A 19121-nucleotide genomic window follows, 5' to 3' on the forward strand; every position below is an offset into this window, starting at 1 on the left:
ATAAGGTTGAAGTTAAGAAAACATGGAGGACTAACTCGTATGTAAGTAAGCAAATCAAACTCCAAAATAACTCTAAATTTTATAATAATGTCACTGCTTATTTCGGACTTAAATTTGGAGACATGAAAACCTATTTTTGTGTTAGTCCTAATTCATTAGAAGTTGGAAACAGTCATGTAGAAAACGAACTTCTCATTGCTCCCAAAGAAAACGTTTTGCTCCTGTCTTAGTAATCTCTTGGTGTTTCAAGGACAAACACATTTAAGGAATTGATTACTTCAATTTTATTTTATTTTATTATAACTCACTGAATTCTAAATGTAGTTTAAAACTTGGTACTGAGCCTCTTGAAAATGTTTAACAAATTGAAAATGTTTGATAAAGTTTCCAAAGAATTACAAGAAGTATAAAAATAAGAAACATCTCTTTACTCACCAAGATAATTATTGTTTTTAATTTTTGTAGTGTCAAAAACTCACAAATTTATGGAGTTGAATACTTTAGTTTCAGTGTACTTCTGTTGAATTGCAATTGTAGGTTAAGATTCTACATTATGCCTCAATTGCACACTTTAAGAAAGTTCATCAACAATTACAAAAGGCCTGGATGTATTTTCAATTACATAGATTTTAGAAGTTAGGTTGCTGATCAAATTGATCGAGATCAAGACTAATGCTTGAAGGATCATTACTTGAAGATGTTTTTATTATGAAGATAATCAATTCTAATGTGTGTTATATAGCTTTTTTGTTTGATATCTTTGAATTATGCATGTAGAGAAATTTTTCTATCTATTTTCTGATAGCATAAATCACCATAAATTTAAGAAAAGGTTATTGAGGTTTTTCAAAAGTTATTTTAAGAGATTTTTTGAACATTTTAATTGATTACCTCTTATAATAATCAATTACAACAAGATTCATGGTTACACTAAAGAAAATAAACCAAAACATATAAATTATTGGAGACAAAGCCTAGACAAAGTGAAGAAACAATTTATCAATTCCCAATAATGTGATCCAATTTCAAATAAACAATGTTACAAGCTTTAAGCTTGAATTGTCTAAAACATTTCATAATTTCAAATACTTTTATTCTTTTTTATTTCTAAATGTTGAACTCAAATCCTAATTGAAAATCCAATAGTGTTTACAAATCACAAAACAGTTGAATCTAAATGTTCGTAATTCTGGAATCAATCCAGTAACATGATTATTTAAAACAATTTTCTAAAGAGATTTTAACACTTTTATTTTCTAGAAAACTAAAAGCACAAGATATATTTTAAACTAGGTAAACCAAGCATCAAATTCATACATATAGTGTTATGTTTGGGCCAATTAATGTAAACAAGCGTACATTTCACAACTTCTTCACCTATTTAACGCCATTTATGTTTCTCACGTATCATCATTTGCATCACTGTGTCGAAACTTGGAAAGATCGATTTCATACTTGAAGAACCAAATGTGCATTTGAGCAAAAAGATAATATATACGCTTTTACTTTCTTTCATTACTTGTTGAAATTCCTAACCTCTAAACTGTAAGTCATTTGATCTCTAGATACAACAAAGGCTCATCGCTAATATTCAAGGATTCCCGCGTAAAATTTAAAGGTAGAAGAAGAAATAGTAATCCACACTTGCCTACAGAGTCTACAACAACGAAAATAATTCATGCCATCTATTTAATTCAATTTAAGAAAACACATTTGAGAAGCAGACAGCATGCATCTCTTCGGGTAGCCCTTCACCAAGACGTTTTCCAAAAGCTTTGATCCTTTTGATCTGAAGTGGAAGGTGCCAGTATCAGGCTCAATGCCCCACCAACCATGCCAATGGTTTCTGAATGTCACGTTGACCAATAATAATTGTTACCCAGATGATCTGGGTAAGAGCCATATTTGGACACTGAAAATATGTCCCACCTGTACTGGCAGTTCATGTTTTACAATTTACTTGTATATATACAGTGTACGTTGAATGTATAGGTAGTAAGGTTACAAGATGACATTACTCCAAGTACAAATTGTCACAAATCCTGTATATGCCCTTTTTCAACATGCAATAGATATGCTGCTAAGCATGGCTGGGCTTGCAGGGTTTTAGAATTATAAAAAAAATCAGGCCAAGCTGAAAACTTCTTATTCAGTTAGTGACCCATCTTCTTTTTCGGGCAGGTCGTTCTTGTTTGACTTCTGAATCTACTGGATTTTCACTTTTGGCAGAAGGGAGAGGTTCACTTTCTAACTTCTTGATGACTATGGCCTCTTTTTCACTTGGCATAGGGAGCTTGAACCTTTCGCTACGCTTTTTCAACCTCTCAACTGTATCAAGGTGCCGATCTCCCATTTCTTTTGGATCAGCATCCTTATTCTCCATATCTGCAGAATCCCTTGCTTCAGCCGACAAAAGATGTTGGTTATTAACATCGACAGTTTTAGCAGGATCATCCGCAGGTTTCCCATCTTCAGAAGATCCACCGTTGTTGTTATTATTATCCTTATCAATGTCTTTGAACTTCAACGAAGAAGAGGATTTGTTGTTGATACTGAAATCTCTTTCTTTATGGCTTGTCCAGCGTTCTAATTTAGAACGTCCTCGGCGAGAATCTAGCTGTTCATCATCTGAGGAAATGTCTTCCCGCTGTTTTTTGGATGAATGGTGCCCTAGAATATCATGCTCAGCACGGTCTTCGTCACCAGATCCTTTCAAGCCCTTCACAAATAGAAACTAACAATTATAGAAAACAAGAGCATACATCTAATGAACGATCATAGTTTTCCAACATCAGCAACAGGCAGAACAACACATCGAAGAGCATTCCACAATAACTTTATTGTTCAGGAGACAGGGACAGTCTATGGAAAAATGTAGTTAAAATAAAAATCAATTTTTCCTAGTGAGTGAGGTCTCAAAAAGATCCCTGCTACTCAGGGTTGCTAAGATCACAATATTCCTCACAGGATTCCATGATTTTACAATTATGTATGCGAGCTTCAATTCATTATACTCACCAATGTGATAATATAACAGATAAGAGATAACTGGGTTAGAATATAACTTTCCAATGTTACCTTGTGAATATACTTTTTCCCACCAATTCTCATGAGAATAAAAATGAAGTGTGATTAGAAGAATATTTCGTCAAATTACACTAATAGTACTATTTGTTTTATAAATACAAGACTGAAATTTTGAATTTTAGATACACTCTAAATTCTGTAGACCTTACTACTAACAATATTAACATCCGCTAAATGCAATTAATTGTGAACTCAATTCAAAAGTGATTCTTAGATTCAATTGCAGGCAAATAAACAAAACAAGCCTTGTCAGGGAAAATCATCTACATTGATAAAAAGATAACACTGATATTTTTATATAAGATCGGATGCTCCATTATAAATTTCTAGCAACGGCATTTTATGGTATCTCCTAAGTAGAAAATTATTTCCAGGTAACAACCAAGAACTAACACGTTTGATTTGTTAATACATGCCACAAGTTTCAGCACGGCTTATCCCAATTACCAAATGGTCAACACAGTCCTCTTTAATCAACTCTAGTTACTTATGAATAAAAAAACAGCACCTGTAGTAATAATGATAATAATACTCTTCTGAGAAATCAAGACTAAAATATATATTATAATAACAAGATTTCTTCCAATCACCAGTCACAAAGATGATATTTTTAGTGCAATCGAATAGGATCACAAAAGCAACCTCTCATCCAAAAATCAAGATAAACAACATGATTATACACAATAAATTTAAGAAAAAAGCTTGTCATTAACTGTCAAGATACTTAAGAATGGATCCCATAATGGAGTATGTAGTAAATTCCAATTAACAATGGATGGATTTAATAAACCTCAATATACATTATGTTTAAAAGCCACCTAACTACTTTCCAGATGTTGAATCTTCAAAGTTGGCAATCCTAGTCAGACCAAAAAAAAAAAAGAAAATCATGCCTTGAAAGGGCATATGTCTTGAATTTCTACCTCCTCCCAACATATGAAAATGGGGATGAATAATGAAAATGAAAAAGCTAGTTAGTTATTCATGGTCAAGAGTGCCATTGCATACATTATGTAGCTCGAAACAACACTTATAATATTACCGGTCAGTAAATTGCAAACTCAACATAATTCTAGACCTTTGTGATTCTAAGAGTCACATATAGAGAATACTTAATTTCATGTAAAAAGATTGTTTTACTCTCCTTATAGTTTCACGTTCTACATGCAAGTGTGCATACCTTCTCATTGGTTGGACCACTTTGATTTTCTTGATTTCTCTTGGACACGCCTAAACTATTAGGGTCACTAACATCACGTTCTTTGCTTTTCCTTGAGCCTTCTCTATGCTTAACTTTTTGGTTATCTGAAGCATTAGCAACACGATCACTACGACTACTTGACCTTTCCTGCCTAGATCGCCTTTCCTCAGTAGTATATTGATTTCCGCGCACAGACACATCGTCACGGCCCTTATGATGTGGACTTTCATCCTGAATTCGGTCCCTTCTCTTCAATTGATCATTGTGACGCATTGCTTCTCTGGATTGGTATTCCTTCTCAGAAAGTTTATGTTCATCTTTAGCCCTAACATGACCAACCCATGCTTTTTCTTCAGCTCCTCGTCCACTTCTTACAGAACTCCGCCCTTCTTCTCTCTCACGCTTAGGTAGGAGTTCTTCATGGGATTGTTTCATCCGATGCCAATCCTCCCTATCTCTCTGCCTATCACCCCTCTCCCTCAATACCCATGCCTCATCTTTCTGCCTAGCAGCATATTGATCATCAGGGTTATCTCTAGTTCTTTGCAGGTCATCCCTCTTTCTTGGATCCAAAGCTTCATCTCTTTCTCTCCTGCGCCGACTAGCATTTTCCCTGTAGCCATGAAGAATTTCTTCTTTGTCAATATGCTCCCTCCTAAGATATTCCTCATCCTTCCTCCTCTTGCCATGGTAATCCTCCACACCTTCATACCTCATCCTCAAGCCGTCATCTCTTTCCCTATGTCTTGAGTCTCTATAACCAACATCCTTTTCATACGAAACCCTGTAGCTACCATTATCCAATAGTTTTCTAGAATGAATGTTATCTTCTTTGTCATTTCTCTCATTTTCTCGAACCTTAGCCCTATCCCTCTTTCTTGGTTCATCATTTCTAACCCTTCTGCTATAGAGATCATCATCTCTCCGTGCCCAATCCATGTCAGAATTGTCCCTTTCTTTTTGTCCATCAAATCCATCAGTATTTGTGTGCAACTGAGGACCTAAGCTAAGATGCCGGTCCTTGTAAGTGTATGGTCTCTCTCTACCTTTAATTATCATGCGATTTCGTTCAGGTTCTTGCTTGGCATCATGCTCTCTTCTATAAAATCCCTGCTCAATTTCATCCGGGTGCTGTCTGATGCTACTATGATGTGCTGATCGTGGATCCTGAACTACTTCTTCTTCAAAACCTTCCCGCCGCTTATGGTTATCCCTGCTGCTTGCTGATCTTGCTTTGCTGTTATCACTACTTTTTGCAGCTTTTGAGTCCTCCCAATCATCAACATCATCCAGCAAATGTTGCTCAACTCGGGATGTTAATTTCTGTCTCTTTGCCACCCCATCCTCAAGGGTTTCTACTTTGTCTACTGCTTCCTCCTTTTCCAATTTGGAACTTCCATCAGCTGTCCCAGTGTCCTCAAGTTCGTTATCTTTGTCTTCTATACTGGACTCCCGTACGTCTTTAATGACAGGGGATGAAAGTGTATTATGTTTACCTTCCATGCTTTCAACCGACTCTTCTTTTTTATTATCAGTTGCTAATTCTTGAATAGGAGTACTAGGAGGAGACTGACCACGCACTCTTCTTTGCATCTTCCTGTAAATACAAAAATAACAATATTCATGATTTCCCATAAAGATTAGCAAGCCTATTAGGTCCAGACACCCCAGCTTACTAAAAAATTCAATGGAAAAAATTAAACTCGTATTTTTAATAAAATGAAACATGATTAAAAAAAATCCTTAGAGCAAGAGAATGTATCTCAGTATCTAACAAAAAGGAAAATATCTTGTGTTCTTTGATATACTTTTAAAACAAGAAAAACTGCTTTTTTTTCATTTGTGGTATTTTAGTAGTAGTATTATAATATTACTTGTTTTCCAAGAAAATGTTCATTATTATTTACGCCATGTTCATGCCTTGTTCATACCATTATAAGTTTTCTGTCCTGGTTTAGAAAATTCCTTACCAATTATAACTATCGTTGGCATCAATAAATCCTGGTATTTATATCTCCTCTAGTTCATGATACATTAGCATACAAACCTAATTTTCACAGAAAGGCCTCAGTATGGGATACATTTCAAAATGTCTTAAATTTAATTAGAAAGTTTATTGATTTATGGATGCTTATCAAATGAATAAGATATGATAACAAAGTAAAGCAGAGGGGAAAATATAAGCATACAGATAAATGTTGACATTTTAAATTATTGCTATGGAATATTCACACTCCAGTACCTTTCATCATGAGAGGAGCTAAAATTGCCACCATAGGACCTATGATTTTGGCCCCTAGAACCAGAGTACTCAATTGGTTCTTCCTGTGGGAATGACAATTTTTCATCCCCATTAGCCGTGTTTGCAGGACTGGAATTTATAAATGGCATTCTTCTTCCTGGAAGCTCCTTCTTTCGACCACCATAATCCTGTGGGAAACCATCAAAATACTCTGGCTCCAACCTTGGAATTTCGTCTCCAGCTACATGGTCTTCTCTAAAATCCTCTCTATGGGGTTCTCCACCATCAGGTGGATCTTGAGCAAATCCGGCAGAGGAATGGTCATCTTCTGTATCCTGTAAAACAATCTGCACACAAAAATATTTAGCAATGTGTACACAAAATATTAGAGCTGTAAAAATGTGAACAACCCCATGGGCCAAAATGGAGATAAATTGTACAACAGGTCACAGAATTGGACCCAACCCACCTTAGTGGAGAGCGGACTGACCCACTAACCCTCTTGAAAAGAGAAAAAAAAAACACCTAATTGAAAAAATAATGTTAAATTAAAACTTGAATTCTTTAATTCATTGTTTTTATGTGAAAAATTGGATGAAATGATGTATTATAGGGAATCTTTAATTCTTAGTTATGGAGTCTTAATTTTCATGTCTTCTTTTAGGTAAATATATAAAAAATCAAAAAATGATATTTTTATTTATTTTAAAAACAATTAATTTACATCTAGGTGGGTCAATCATTTTTTACCCATCAACCCATGGTTGGTATAGTCAGACCAATAACTTTTAGATTAAATGTTTAGTAATAGGATACAGCCAGGTCGTTTACAAAGTGGATGAGGCCTAATGGGCATGATCAGCCCCTTATGATGGCTATACTGCATAGATAAAATAGTGTTATGTATACAACACATATGGTTGGTTTCGTCATACCAATAACTTTTAGATTAAATGTTCAGTGAATAGGATACGGCCAGGCAGTTTACAAAGTGGTCTAGGCCTAATGGGCAGGGTGAGCCCCTTATGACAGTTATACTGATAAAAAAGAGTTATGCAGGCAACACATATGCCTTATAAGACAATCATCAAATACCTCAATGATTGCATCTGAATCACGGACTCGGGGAGGACGGGTATCAATAGAAGGAAGCCGGTCCCCATAACCACCTTCCACCTGTATTGCTCTTCCAGTTGGCTGTGCGAAAGAAATATGTGCAAGCCAAGAGACAGAATTAGATAAATAAAGGGAAAACTACCTAACAAAGACATTAAGTGCTAAATCAACAAACAAAAAGAAGCCCAATAAGCATTCGAAAAGCAGGTATATCAGGCACTATGAGAGAATTGCAATAAACAAGTATCTTGTCAATAATTTTCTTACAAAACAAATATTTAGACAAATACATACTAGTGGTGGTCGCACGCGTCCAGTGCCAGAACCTTTCATAACATCACTTTGTCTGACATCAGACTTTTGAGAATTTGCATTTTCAACAGGAACATCGTGTATACCAGTAGCTGCAGCTAATTCAGGGGGTAAGTCTGGATCATACTCCTGGAATGAAATCAAATAGATGATTAATTTCATAACATAATCAATACAAAAACATCTTGGGAAATTGACAAGGAAAAAAACTAATTTTAAAATACAACAGCTCCTCTACCTGCTCTGTTCGACCACTCTCATAAACCCGTATCTTGCTTTGCATTGTAGACTCCAAGCGTAATTGCTCCTAAAAAGAAAAATGAAAAGGTTTTTCAGTCTACCATAATTTGTGGAGAACGCTGGAAGTATGTTAATAATTTTACCAGCTGTTTGCAATAATCTTTCCAGCTCTCCTCATTCAAACCGAAGTTGAAAAAATCTGATGTATCAACATTTGGATATTTCCATGGTTTGTCCTCAAAATTCTCAATATCAACATCAAATATAGTCCTGAATACATTGGCAGGTTTATATAAGTACTGGCCCGAAGACAAATAAAAGAGATTTAGTAATAAATGTTAAAATAATGGATTGGGGTGTGTAATGGCAAACTCTATGCATAAAGGTTTCTTTATCAGCAAGGCAGTTTTTAGAGTAAACGGTTATCCAAAAGAAAGTGCACTGCTATATTAATAAAGTGTAGGAGTGAGCAAATATATTTGTATACAATGAAGTAGATAAACCACAAAAAGAAAAGAAAAAAGTGACAGGCTGTTGGAAATAGAGAGTGATAACTCTATCTTTGGAATTATGAATGTTGATGCATCATTGGCAAGATTAGGGTCATGGAGAATGGTTTAACTCATTAGTATTGCTCTTGAGGATGAAAGGTGTAGCAATACTTCTGTGTCTCGGTGTGAGTGGTACATCCATATTCAAGTGATTTTTCCTAGTTTTTCTAAATATTTATGTTATGCTCGTGTAGAAATTATTGAATTGTATGCTTGAATGATTAATGGCTTTAGGTGAATTGTAATAGATGCATGTCACATGAATGTGAATGACATGTTTATGAATGATGAAAATTTTGTATGATGAAGGAAGAAAGATGATCGAGTTGGAATATATATGAATATGAATATATGTTGAGCATGTCATGATATACAAGAATGAAATGTATGAAAGTTGAGGTCAATATAAAATATATATTGTAACATAGATCCCTAACTTTATTCATAATCTAAGTCACATAAATTAAGACATCAGATGATGAGAAGTTGAAAGAAAAGTTATCGTATCTTCAAAACACATGTTGAGGTATGGATATGGATGTAAATAAACTTGTCTTCATCTATGCAATTGAGGTTTGCATACCTGAGGTACTAAAGTAGGCTAGGTGTTAGTCTATGATAAAGTATGTTTGATATGGGTCTTTCGGAAGACATCAATAGATATACTATTTTCAGAAGGTGTTTGTAGATAATGATTAATATGGGTTTTTGGGAAGGAATTTCAGACCCACTTTATATTGTTTTCATAAAGCATTATATATAATGCTTTATGTTTAAAGTAGAATCTATTTCGCATGTAACTTTGTCCATACCCTCGCCTAGGTGATAGTTTAATGCTATCCTTTATCTTTTGGGGTGTTACATTTGTTATATTATTTTTTTTTCTATAAAGAATGAGTGGTTGTTTAAGGATCTTGTTATTTTAGCTCTTAGGCTACAAAAGTTTATTTATCATAAATCTTACTATTCATAATAAATCTCGATTCATGATTCAAAATACATGAAAAACTATTCACAATTCAAATCTCTTTCGGTAACTATTGTCTAGGATTCTAGACACCTCTCAACTATATTGCAATAATACTAGTCCACTCAAAAAAAGGACTTCCACTTTGCAATCCTTATGTCATAGGAAATAATTAATGTTTTAATTAAAAAAGCTGTCGGGAAGTTTATAGCAAAAAGATGTGACTATTCCCCTAAAGTAAGCTACTTTAAATCACTTTTATAGTAAATGACATCAATTGTACTGTGCAGAGGTCAAATGGATCAAGTGACAATCAATGCGTAGCATTTGGATATTACGCTCCTATGTAGACTATCAACTATACTTTTTGAATTAGTGATAAACACTTTATCCAACCACTGGTATCAAAGCATAGCAATGACTGAAGAGGAGATTATATCATGGTGTTTTTAAGTAAAAAAGAGTTGCACTCTAACTATCAACTATATCGATCTAACAAATTCAAATATAGGGATCTAATACAACTAAAAATAAAAGTTAGTTCAAGAAAATTTAAAATTACTTGTGAGAGGGAAGTGTGAATTCCAATCCACCACCAAAACCGCGCCCTGCAGTACCACTGCCCCAACCAGGTAATCCAGGACCTCCATGAAAACCTTTTTGCATAGCAGCAGGCACTTTTAGTCCAGGTGGTCTCCAGTCCCCTCTACCTCGACCAGCCATGTTAGCAAGTGGACGAATCTGACCAGGAGCCCCACCTGGAGCAGAAGAAGTAGCTCCAGGCATTAGTGTTGCACCAGGCCTAACATACTGATACTGTGCAACAACAAAATAATTAGACTTTCCATTTCACTAAGCCACCATTTATCATATATCCATAAGAGAATCAAGAACTATCATGAAATCAACAATAGATGAAAGATCCAAATGTCTTGAAAAAATGCAGCTAGATTCTTCCTTTCATTATAAATTGCAAAGAAAAACCAATCCCACTTGTTAAGATCAAAGAACTTTACTTGATAGGCCAAGTTCAATTCAAGCTATCATCAATACCCCTTGATAGGCAATTTGTAAAGCCACAAATTCCATCAGGGCTTGTGGCATGCCCTAGCCTTTGATTTCAGTATCCCCACTTCAATTAACTGTGCTAATGATTTACCAAAAAAACAGCATCCAGCCAAAACTAGTTTCTCTGATTACATATATCCAAAGACTAAGATGAACCCAGAAGTCAATTTTAGTTCAAAAGATCTAAAGATGAAAGCAATACATACAAGCATTAAATTTTTAACATGGCCCCACCAGAATAGGTCACAACAAAAAAGGTGGTCAAAGTTCCAAGTGTAGACACCAAACAAAATTTTACCCGCACAACAAATAATATTATCATTGCACAAACATTTGACTAAGCTCGTGCAGTCTTTGAACCTAGACTTTAGATAGTATACTACAACAGACTGAGTACCACAACATGCACGAACTAGTAAAAAAATATACGCAAATATCCATGAAGAGCTGCTAAATAATTTAATGACATAAAGAAGCAGAAAATATTTTCCTAAACAAAAAGACAAATAAATTAAACTAACTTGAATCACACTCACATATAATGTTACAGAAGATCAGTAGAATTTTCAACACACAATCATCCAGATTATCATGACCACATCATTTTTAACGTAGATTAACACTATTTGACATGGTCATTCAGCATTTTCCTTTATTTCTTATTTTTCAACTTTCCGTAAAAAATTGTGCATTTTTTAAACATAAAGCTAGGAAATTCAATAGCAAATCATCAAAGTTCATTTGACAAATAAAATAATCTCCTACAGGAAGTTGTACAATTACAACTACAATTCTACCAACTGCATACATACAATTTTTCCTTCAATTCACACTACAATGTACCTGAACAGGAAGTTCGTTTTGCACTTCAAATCATCAAAGTTCATTTGACAAATAAAATAATTTCCTATAGCAAGATGTATAATTACTACTACAATTCTACAAACTTCAAACACACAACTTTGCACTTCTATTCACACTACAATGTACCTGAACACAAGTCATGCTCTTCTAATCAACACTGACCTTAAACTGGGAATGAAAGGGGTGATATCCATGATTGCTATACCCAATCTTCGGCGCCACAGCACCCCCAGCCTTGGCCAATTCGCCAGCGACATCCTTCCTCTCACCGTCCCCAGCAGCCAGGGCCGCATTCTCGCCCCACTCCTGCTCCTCCACACTCTGATTCGGATCACCACCTGCCACAATCACAAGTTCTTCATCCCCATCTTCCTCTTCCTCGTCACCCTCCCCCATCCCTCCCCGTTCCATGGCCATGTGGTTGTTCTCATTCAACACTATCTTCAAATCATCCTCGCTATCGGTATCCCAATCATCTCCCTCCCCGCCTTCTTCAGCCGGTGCCTCACCGGCCAGGCCCGGAATAACCGGCGAGCCATCGCCACCGTCGTCCTCCTCCTCGATGTCGAATTTCACGTCCCTATCGATCGGATCAATTCCCGCGTCTGCACTGGCGAGGTTTGAATCCGGCTGAGGTTCCGCGTCGGGAATTTTGGTCGGCTCCTCGGCAGCAGCGGGAGGCGGTTCTTGCGTGTCGGAGGGAGAAAGCTGGTTGGATGCAGGGGAAATATCGATGGATGCATCCCCGGGGATCTGAGCGGCGTTTAGGTTGAGGTTGAGATCGATGGAAGAAGGCGCAGGAGAAGATTGATGCGGTTGAGACGCAGATGATGAAGGCGAAGCGAAGGGGCGGAGAACGTCAGTGTATAAATCTCCGAACTCGTCGTCGTCTTCCATTGGTGAAGAACAGAGTTTGAATCAGAGAGAGATAGAGAGAGACAGAAAGTGCGTGCGTCTATGTTGAATAGAGGGTTTTGTAGGTTTGGCAACTGATGCCACAGCTTCGGTGTTCTGTGGACTCAGCTACATGTTTGCCTAGGTTAAATCACCATTATAGTTCTTTTGCAAATTACTATTATGCACTAACTGCATTTTTTTTCTTCATCAATAACACATCAAATAATTACCATACATTCATTTAATTTAATTCTTACAAATTATAAACTCAGAACAAAGTTTTCTTCATATTAATCTGTTTAATTATAGATAAAATGTATAAGAAGTTGTACCTTCAATTTTTAATTAATATCTGGTTTACTATTTTGTTTATCTAAAGTACTGCATTTTATTATTTATTATAATGTATGTATATTAAATAAAAATCATACTAGAAAATATCACATGACATCACTTGACTAATAATAAACACAAGCCATATCACCTCGGGATTCATATTTTAATATGATATTTCATTTAAATAAATTAAAATTTATTTTAATTACGATTTAGTTTATGGAAAAAATATAATGAAAAATGATAAAGATACACTTCTATGAGGATATACATATTCAATGTTTTTACATGTTCATTAAACTAGTACATTAGTATGTGTCTGTGACATTAGCATAATTATTGGTCAATTTTATAGTTAAACTGATACGTTAACTGTAACAATTCAAATATTGTATAACTATTAAAAGGCCTTCTCAAACCTCTATAGTTATCAATAATCGTGTGATGAAAAATCATTTATCACTTGGTTACGATGGAGAAACATGACAGTCTAATTTTTTTTAACATAGTGTAATGGTTGGTTATATTAGTGTTAGGGATTAAAGTTTAAATTAATAAAAAAATTAAACATGTTTTTAATTTTTAAATTTAGAACAAATTTGTTTTATCATAAACTTTAACATATTTTTGTCTATAAACTTAAAAAACTAGTGGATATAGTTTTTTTAATTTAATTACGTCAATTTTTGGTGTGTGTCAAATGATGTTTTACAATAACATTTGAGTTGGAAGGTATCAAATATTATAAATAGCTCAAATGTTAGCTTGAAGTATTATTTAACACCTAAAAAAAATTCATCAAGTTAAATTGTAATGACTATATTTATAATTTTTAAACTTCAAAAATCAAACTATATAAAAGTTTGAAATATAGACGAAATCCAATTTTGCATTCAAATATAAAAACTAAAAACATATTTAACAATGGGTTATTATTGGCGAAAAGAATCCTAATGCTTGAAGATTTGATGAAGCTTGGAGAATGGTGAAGCTTGGAAATAATGTGTAAATCTGACTTAGGATAGAAGTCGTGTTTGTGTCTTGTAGTTATTTAATATCTTAAAATGGTGTTTCATAGGTTAAATAGTTTGTACATATAGTTGTTATGAATAACATGTTCAATCAAATGAAACAACAACCAATAAGCTCATTTCACTTAACTAAGTGAAATCAATCGATTGAGAATTACTTTCAATTGGTTAATCATGTCACTTTGCAAGCTATATAACATGTCCTTTTTGTGTGAGAATGTGAGATTGAGTATTTTTGCCAAAATCATTCTAGAAATCTAAAAAGGCTCATTATCTCTAAAGAAGATTGTGTTACTGTTGTTCTTGATCAATTTTTTTGAAGTTAGAAGTTGTGAGTGCTCCTTATTTATGTGTTGAAGAAAGGTTCTTGATTGGCTACAAAGAGTCAATCTAAGGTTTTATCTCTCTTCTGTTTCTGTGTTCATCCTAATGTATTGAGCAAGGGATTTGGAATAGTATCATGAATGCACCATTCAATGGTAAGTATGTTGTTGCTATTAGCATATTCTTGCAAGTGTAGTTTTAAATTGTTTTAAATGGATGTTACAGGTGCATTTTTGAATAGTTTCTTAAATGAAGAAGTATTTGTATCATAGTCACCTGGTTTCGAAAATCATCTTTACCCTAATTAATCATGTTTTCAAATTAAAAAAGGCCTTGTATGGTTTAAAACAAACACCACGTCAATGGTATGAGAGACTAATAAATTTTCTTTTAAACAATCTTTATTAGAAAACATGAAAAAGATGTGATACTTGTTCAAGTGTATGTTTATGACATAATCTTTGGTTCCAATAATAACTCTTTGTATGAGGATTTTCTTTTAGTTATGCAAGGTGAATTTGGGATGCCTATGATGGGTGAGTTGACTTATTTCTTGGGGCTGCAAGGTAAATAACTTGAATGTGGAACATTTTTAAGTCAGTCAAAATATTGTTTTGACTTGTTGAAAAAGTTTAAAATGGAGAATTGTAAGGAAACTACTACTTCAATAGCCACCAATTGCTACATGGATTCATATGAAGTTGCATAATCAATTAATGCAACCAAATAGAGAGGATTGATTGGTTCTTTGCTCTATCTAAGTACAAGTAGACTCGATATACAATTCAGTGTGTGTATATGTGCAAGATTCTAATCCAATCTAAAGGAGTCACACTATAAGGTAGTAAAGAGAATTCTAAAGTATCTAAAAGAAACAATCAATATTGGTTAGTGGTATCTAGGTAACACAAAAGTCAACTTGAGTGGTTTTCAAATTCTAACTCTGTTGGTTGCAAATTGGTTAGGAAAAGCACAAGTGGAATTTGCCACCTATTTGGCTTAAATCTAATCTCATGGAACAACAAAACGCAAGCTTGTGGAACTCTCTCCATAATTGAGGCAGAATACATTGCAGTTGAGTATTGTTTTTCACAAATTGTTTGGTTGAAACATTAACTTCTAGATTATGGAGTCAAGTTGGTAAAGGTATCTTTTCACTATGATAATGCAAGTTCAATTAATTTGACTATGAATCCTATACAACACTCTAAAACCAAGCACATGGAAATAACACATCACTTTATAAGAGATCGTGTGTTAAAAGTGATTGTGAAATTAAGTTTGTTGAAACTAAAAATCAACTAGTTGATTTGTTTACTGAACTTTTAGCTCGTGACAAACTTAATAAGTTGATAATTGGATTGGGAATATTGGATATGAAAAATATGCTTTAAAATAGTTTTAGAATGTTAATCTTATAGTTACGCATGTTATTTTGGTTCAAAAACCTAATGTGCATATGTCATAAATTTATAGGTGACTTGGTCAAAATCTCATCATGTGACAAGGTACATAATCTGTTACAACAATTTTTTATATCAACCAATGTTTCTTGTTTTTACTTTGACCATAAAGCAATGTTTCTGCATATTTCCAATGTGCATGCATCTTACATGATATTAATTGATTGATACACTTATAAAACCCTTTGAACTATAGTGTTTTATGATGATTCTTCAAATCCTAACCACTAAAACATGATATTGATTGCATTGACTGTATTAAAGAATTAATTCTACACAAATAAACTGATTGATTTTACATTTAATGTGTTTATCTATAAATACTGCACTCATGAACTAGCATTTGCATCCACTATTCTTAGTCATTTGTTAGCCAAATCACCATGCCTAGATGTTAATCTCGTCGTGTTCAGTAAGAGTAGGAACACTTTACACCTCTTACCTTTGATTCTTCAACAAATGAACACTATGACAAATTGGAGTCTTGGTTTTAGGGGAATGAAGACAAATTCTATGTGTTTCTGAATGAGATGATCAAAAAGCATATCAACATCCCAAAAATTATGCATCTTTCATGGCTCAAGGCTAAGAACTTTGACAACATGTAGAAGTTGTTGAAGTACCAACGTTTGAAGACATTTTTGGAGTTGTCTAGAAACATTTATCTAGATTTGGTGAAAGTGGTATTCACCAACCTGTAGTTCATTGATAGAATCCTTAAATCATGCGTTAAAGGGATAAAAATGGAGATCAAGAAATATGTTTCAAAGGCAGTGGTTGGTTTGAAGCAAAGAGGTATCCAAGTGAGGAAAAAAGATACACAAATTGTTGAAGAATTCAACAAGTCAATATTACTCTCATTATTTACATAAGTCCAGTAGGGAAATTAAAAATTTTCATATTGAAGATCTCAAGGTGTAAGAAAGGTTATTGGCCTTTATAGTCACATGGATGATGGTGCCTCGTCGAAGCAACCACTCAAGCTTAAATGAGGGAGATTTGGTGCTCAAGTACTGCATCCAAAATAAGATTCAAGTGGATTGGACTATCGTGCTACATGACCACGTGATGAAAGCAAAAAGGTTAACATATTTTCGTTTTCCCTATGTTGTACTCGTCTCAAAACTCATAGAGTACTTTAAGGTTGACTTGGAAGATGAGTTGCAAGAGACCACTAACACACATAATCATATATCCTATCTTAATCTACACAAGATAGACATTACAAAAGTGAACAATTGCTGGACAACAGAAGGAGATAGTGCAACAACTGGAAATCATGATGGTGAGGCTGGTCCAAGTGGTAATGCCCAAGATGATGTCGAACTAAGTGGTGTAGAACCAATGTAGTTGGTTATTACAATCCACCTGAAGATAGGGGTCCTGCATATTCACCCTTTGAAAGAACTGTTTTGAGTTAGGTTCAAGAGCTTAATGTGGTCCAAGATAAGCATCACACTTTTTGTAATGGACACATCTAAGACTAGGATGAGAAAATCCACAACATTAATATTTGCACCCATCACATTCTTGAAAGTAATGCTACCAACAACTGGAAGTGCACTTGTGTCAATGGAAATCGGAGTATCTTGTCATGCTTATTCCCAGGTGAATATTTTCCAATTCTGCATAAGAAATGAAGATACTTTTCATACTAAATGTAATTAATATGCTTGGAACTATACCATTTGTTTAAAGGGATTCGACAGTTGTACGAGAAATAATGTTCTAAATTTGAAAGTTATAGCGTTGTTGAAAGAAGAAAGATAAAAAATGAGGAAAAAAGAACCGCAATTCAAAATGCACTAATATTTAACCGGTGTTGGAAGTGCGACAACATGCATTGGAATTGCGGTAAGGGTAAACATGAAAATTAAATAAAAATTAGAGGTGCAGGACGAAATAGATGAGGTGTAGGGAGAATCACTCATTTTAGAGCTCAAACATGAAGGACACTCATCATTAAAGGAAAGCTTATGGTTAAACAACAAAAAAAAGGTTTAAGCTATAAAAAGACCCATGGTGGAAGGAAAGCTCACAAGATAATCAACCATGTTTGGAACATGCAATTCAAAAACTAATATTGATGCATTTAATTTATTATCTTAAACATATAATCGAATATTCTAACAAAATTTTGACAATCAATTGTAACATCTCCCTAAAATAATCTATTATGACATCATTTAATCGATTAAACATCTTTCTCGTTAATTGCAAAAAACATATTTAATAGATTATACTACAATCACAATTGATTATTTTATAGGAACATTTAAACATGAAAAATATTATATTTTAATCAGTTATTTCCTTACATATTTAATTACTTTGTTATTAGAATATCTCAAGAACAAATTAATCAATTATGTAATCAATGAAATATGTTGGTTTTCGTTTTAAACTTTATTTTAGTTTTCAAAAAATGTTTGACTCACTATAACTGATTATTATAGATTGTGTGTTGTATTTTAGAGTTCTAATTAGTACCTTGTGTGAAAGACAAGCATAACAAATAAAGTTAGACTTTAAAACTTGAATCTATATCATTTGCATCTTTAAACATCATCAAAACATCTTAATCTTCATGTAGTCTTTCACGGCTGACTTGAATCATCATCAAGATCAACACCTTAACATTAGAAAAATAATCACGATTGTTCCTAGAATTAAGAAAAATCTCATCATTATACTTCCAAGAAACACATGTGGCGCATGGACATGTTAAAAGTTATGCATAGTAGTTACAATCATCATTACATTTTTTACAGTGACATGTGTTGGTTAGAAACTTCTCACATGACTTTTGAACTTTATAATTTCATCCAACATGTGTCTATCTATGTCTCTTGAATTGAGAAATATTCTAAGAGAATAAGAGAACATTTTATAATCTAAGAGTTTTACATGAAAATAAACTCTTTTTTTTTCTTTTTCAACTCTTTAAGTCTTCTTCTTATGAATATTCCTTGAAATCTTTTTTTTTTATTATTTTCTTCTTCGTGCTTCCTTTATTTATTCTTAAAGTTAATTTTCTCCCTTTTCATCAGAGAGCATGTTTCACATGCTTAGTCATTATTTCCTTACTCCTATCACATTTTTCCTTCCTTTCTTTTGATTTTGTTTGACCTTTGATACATGTGTTAGCTAAACTCTTCTTGCTTCAAAATGGGCTCGATAAGTTTAAAGTTTCTACTTCCTTATTTGAAATATTCAATAGAATTTCTACTCTATTACACAAGTACTTATTTATTTGAAATTTGTTTAAGATCTTCCTTGTTCCTGAACTCATCATAGAGAAATTTTCGTAAGAGTTTAAGATAAGATCCAAAGTTGGTGATCACTTAGATAAGAGTTCTCTCGTGACAATCTACAAATTTCATATATTTCAAAGTAAATTTACATGTGAGATATATATTTAT

General features: G+C 33.8%; 1 protein-coding gene across 1 annotated transcript; it reads right to left on the reverse strand.

Moving 5' to 3' along the window:
* Window positions 1–1474: 1474 nt before the first annotated feature.
* LOC124845342 (FIP1[V]-like protein) lies at window positions 1475–12666 on the reverse strand. The gene is made up of 9 exons (XM_047322422.2): window positions 11811–12666; window positions 10279–10532; window positions 8342–8468; window positions 8197–8265; window positions 7941–8087; window positions 7626–7727; window positions 6531–6877; window positions 4268–5885; window positions 1475–2719 (listed from the first exon to the last, which is right to left on the reverse strand). The coding sequence occupies exons 1-9, from the start codon at window positions 12543–12545 to the stop codon at window positions 2150–2152; spliced, it is 3969 nt and encodes a 1322-aa protein (XP_047178378.2). The 5' UTR covers window positions 12546–12666; the 3' UTR covers window positions 1475–2149.
* Window positions 12667–19121: the final 6455 nt, after the last annotated feature.

This window comes from Vigna umbellata, chromosome 2, assembly GCF_029865625.1.
Source record: "Vigna umbellata cultivar VRB3 chromosome 2, Vumbellata_1.0, whole genome shotgun sequence".
NCBI classification, from domain to species: Eukaryota; Viridiplantae; Streptophyta; class Magnoliopsida; order Fabales; family Fabaceae; genus Vigna; species Vigna umbellata.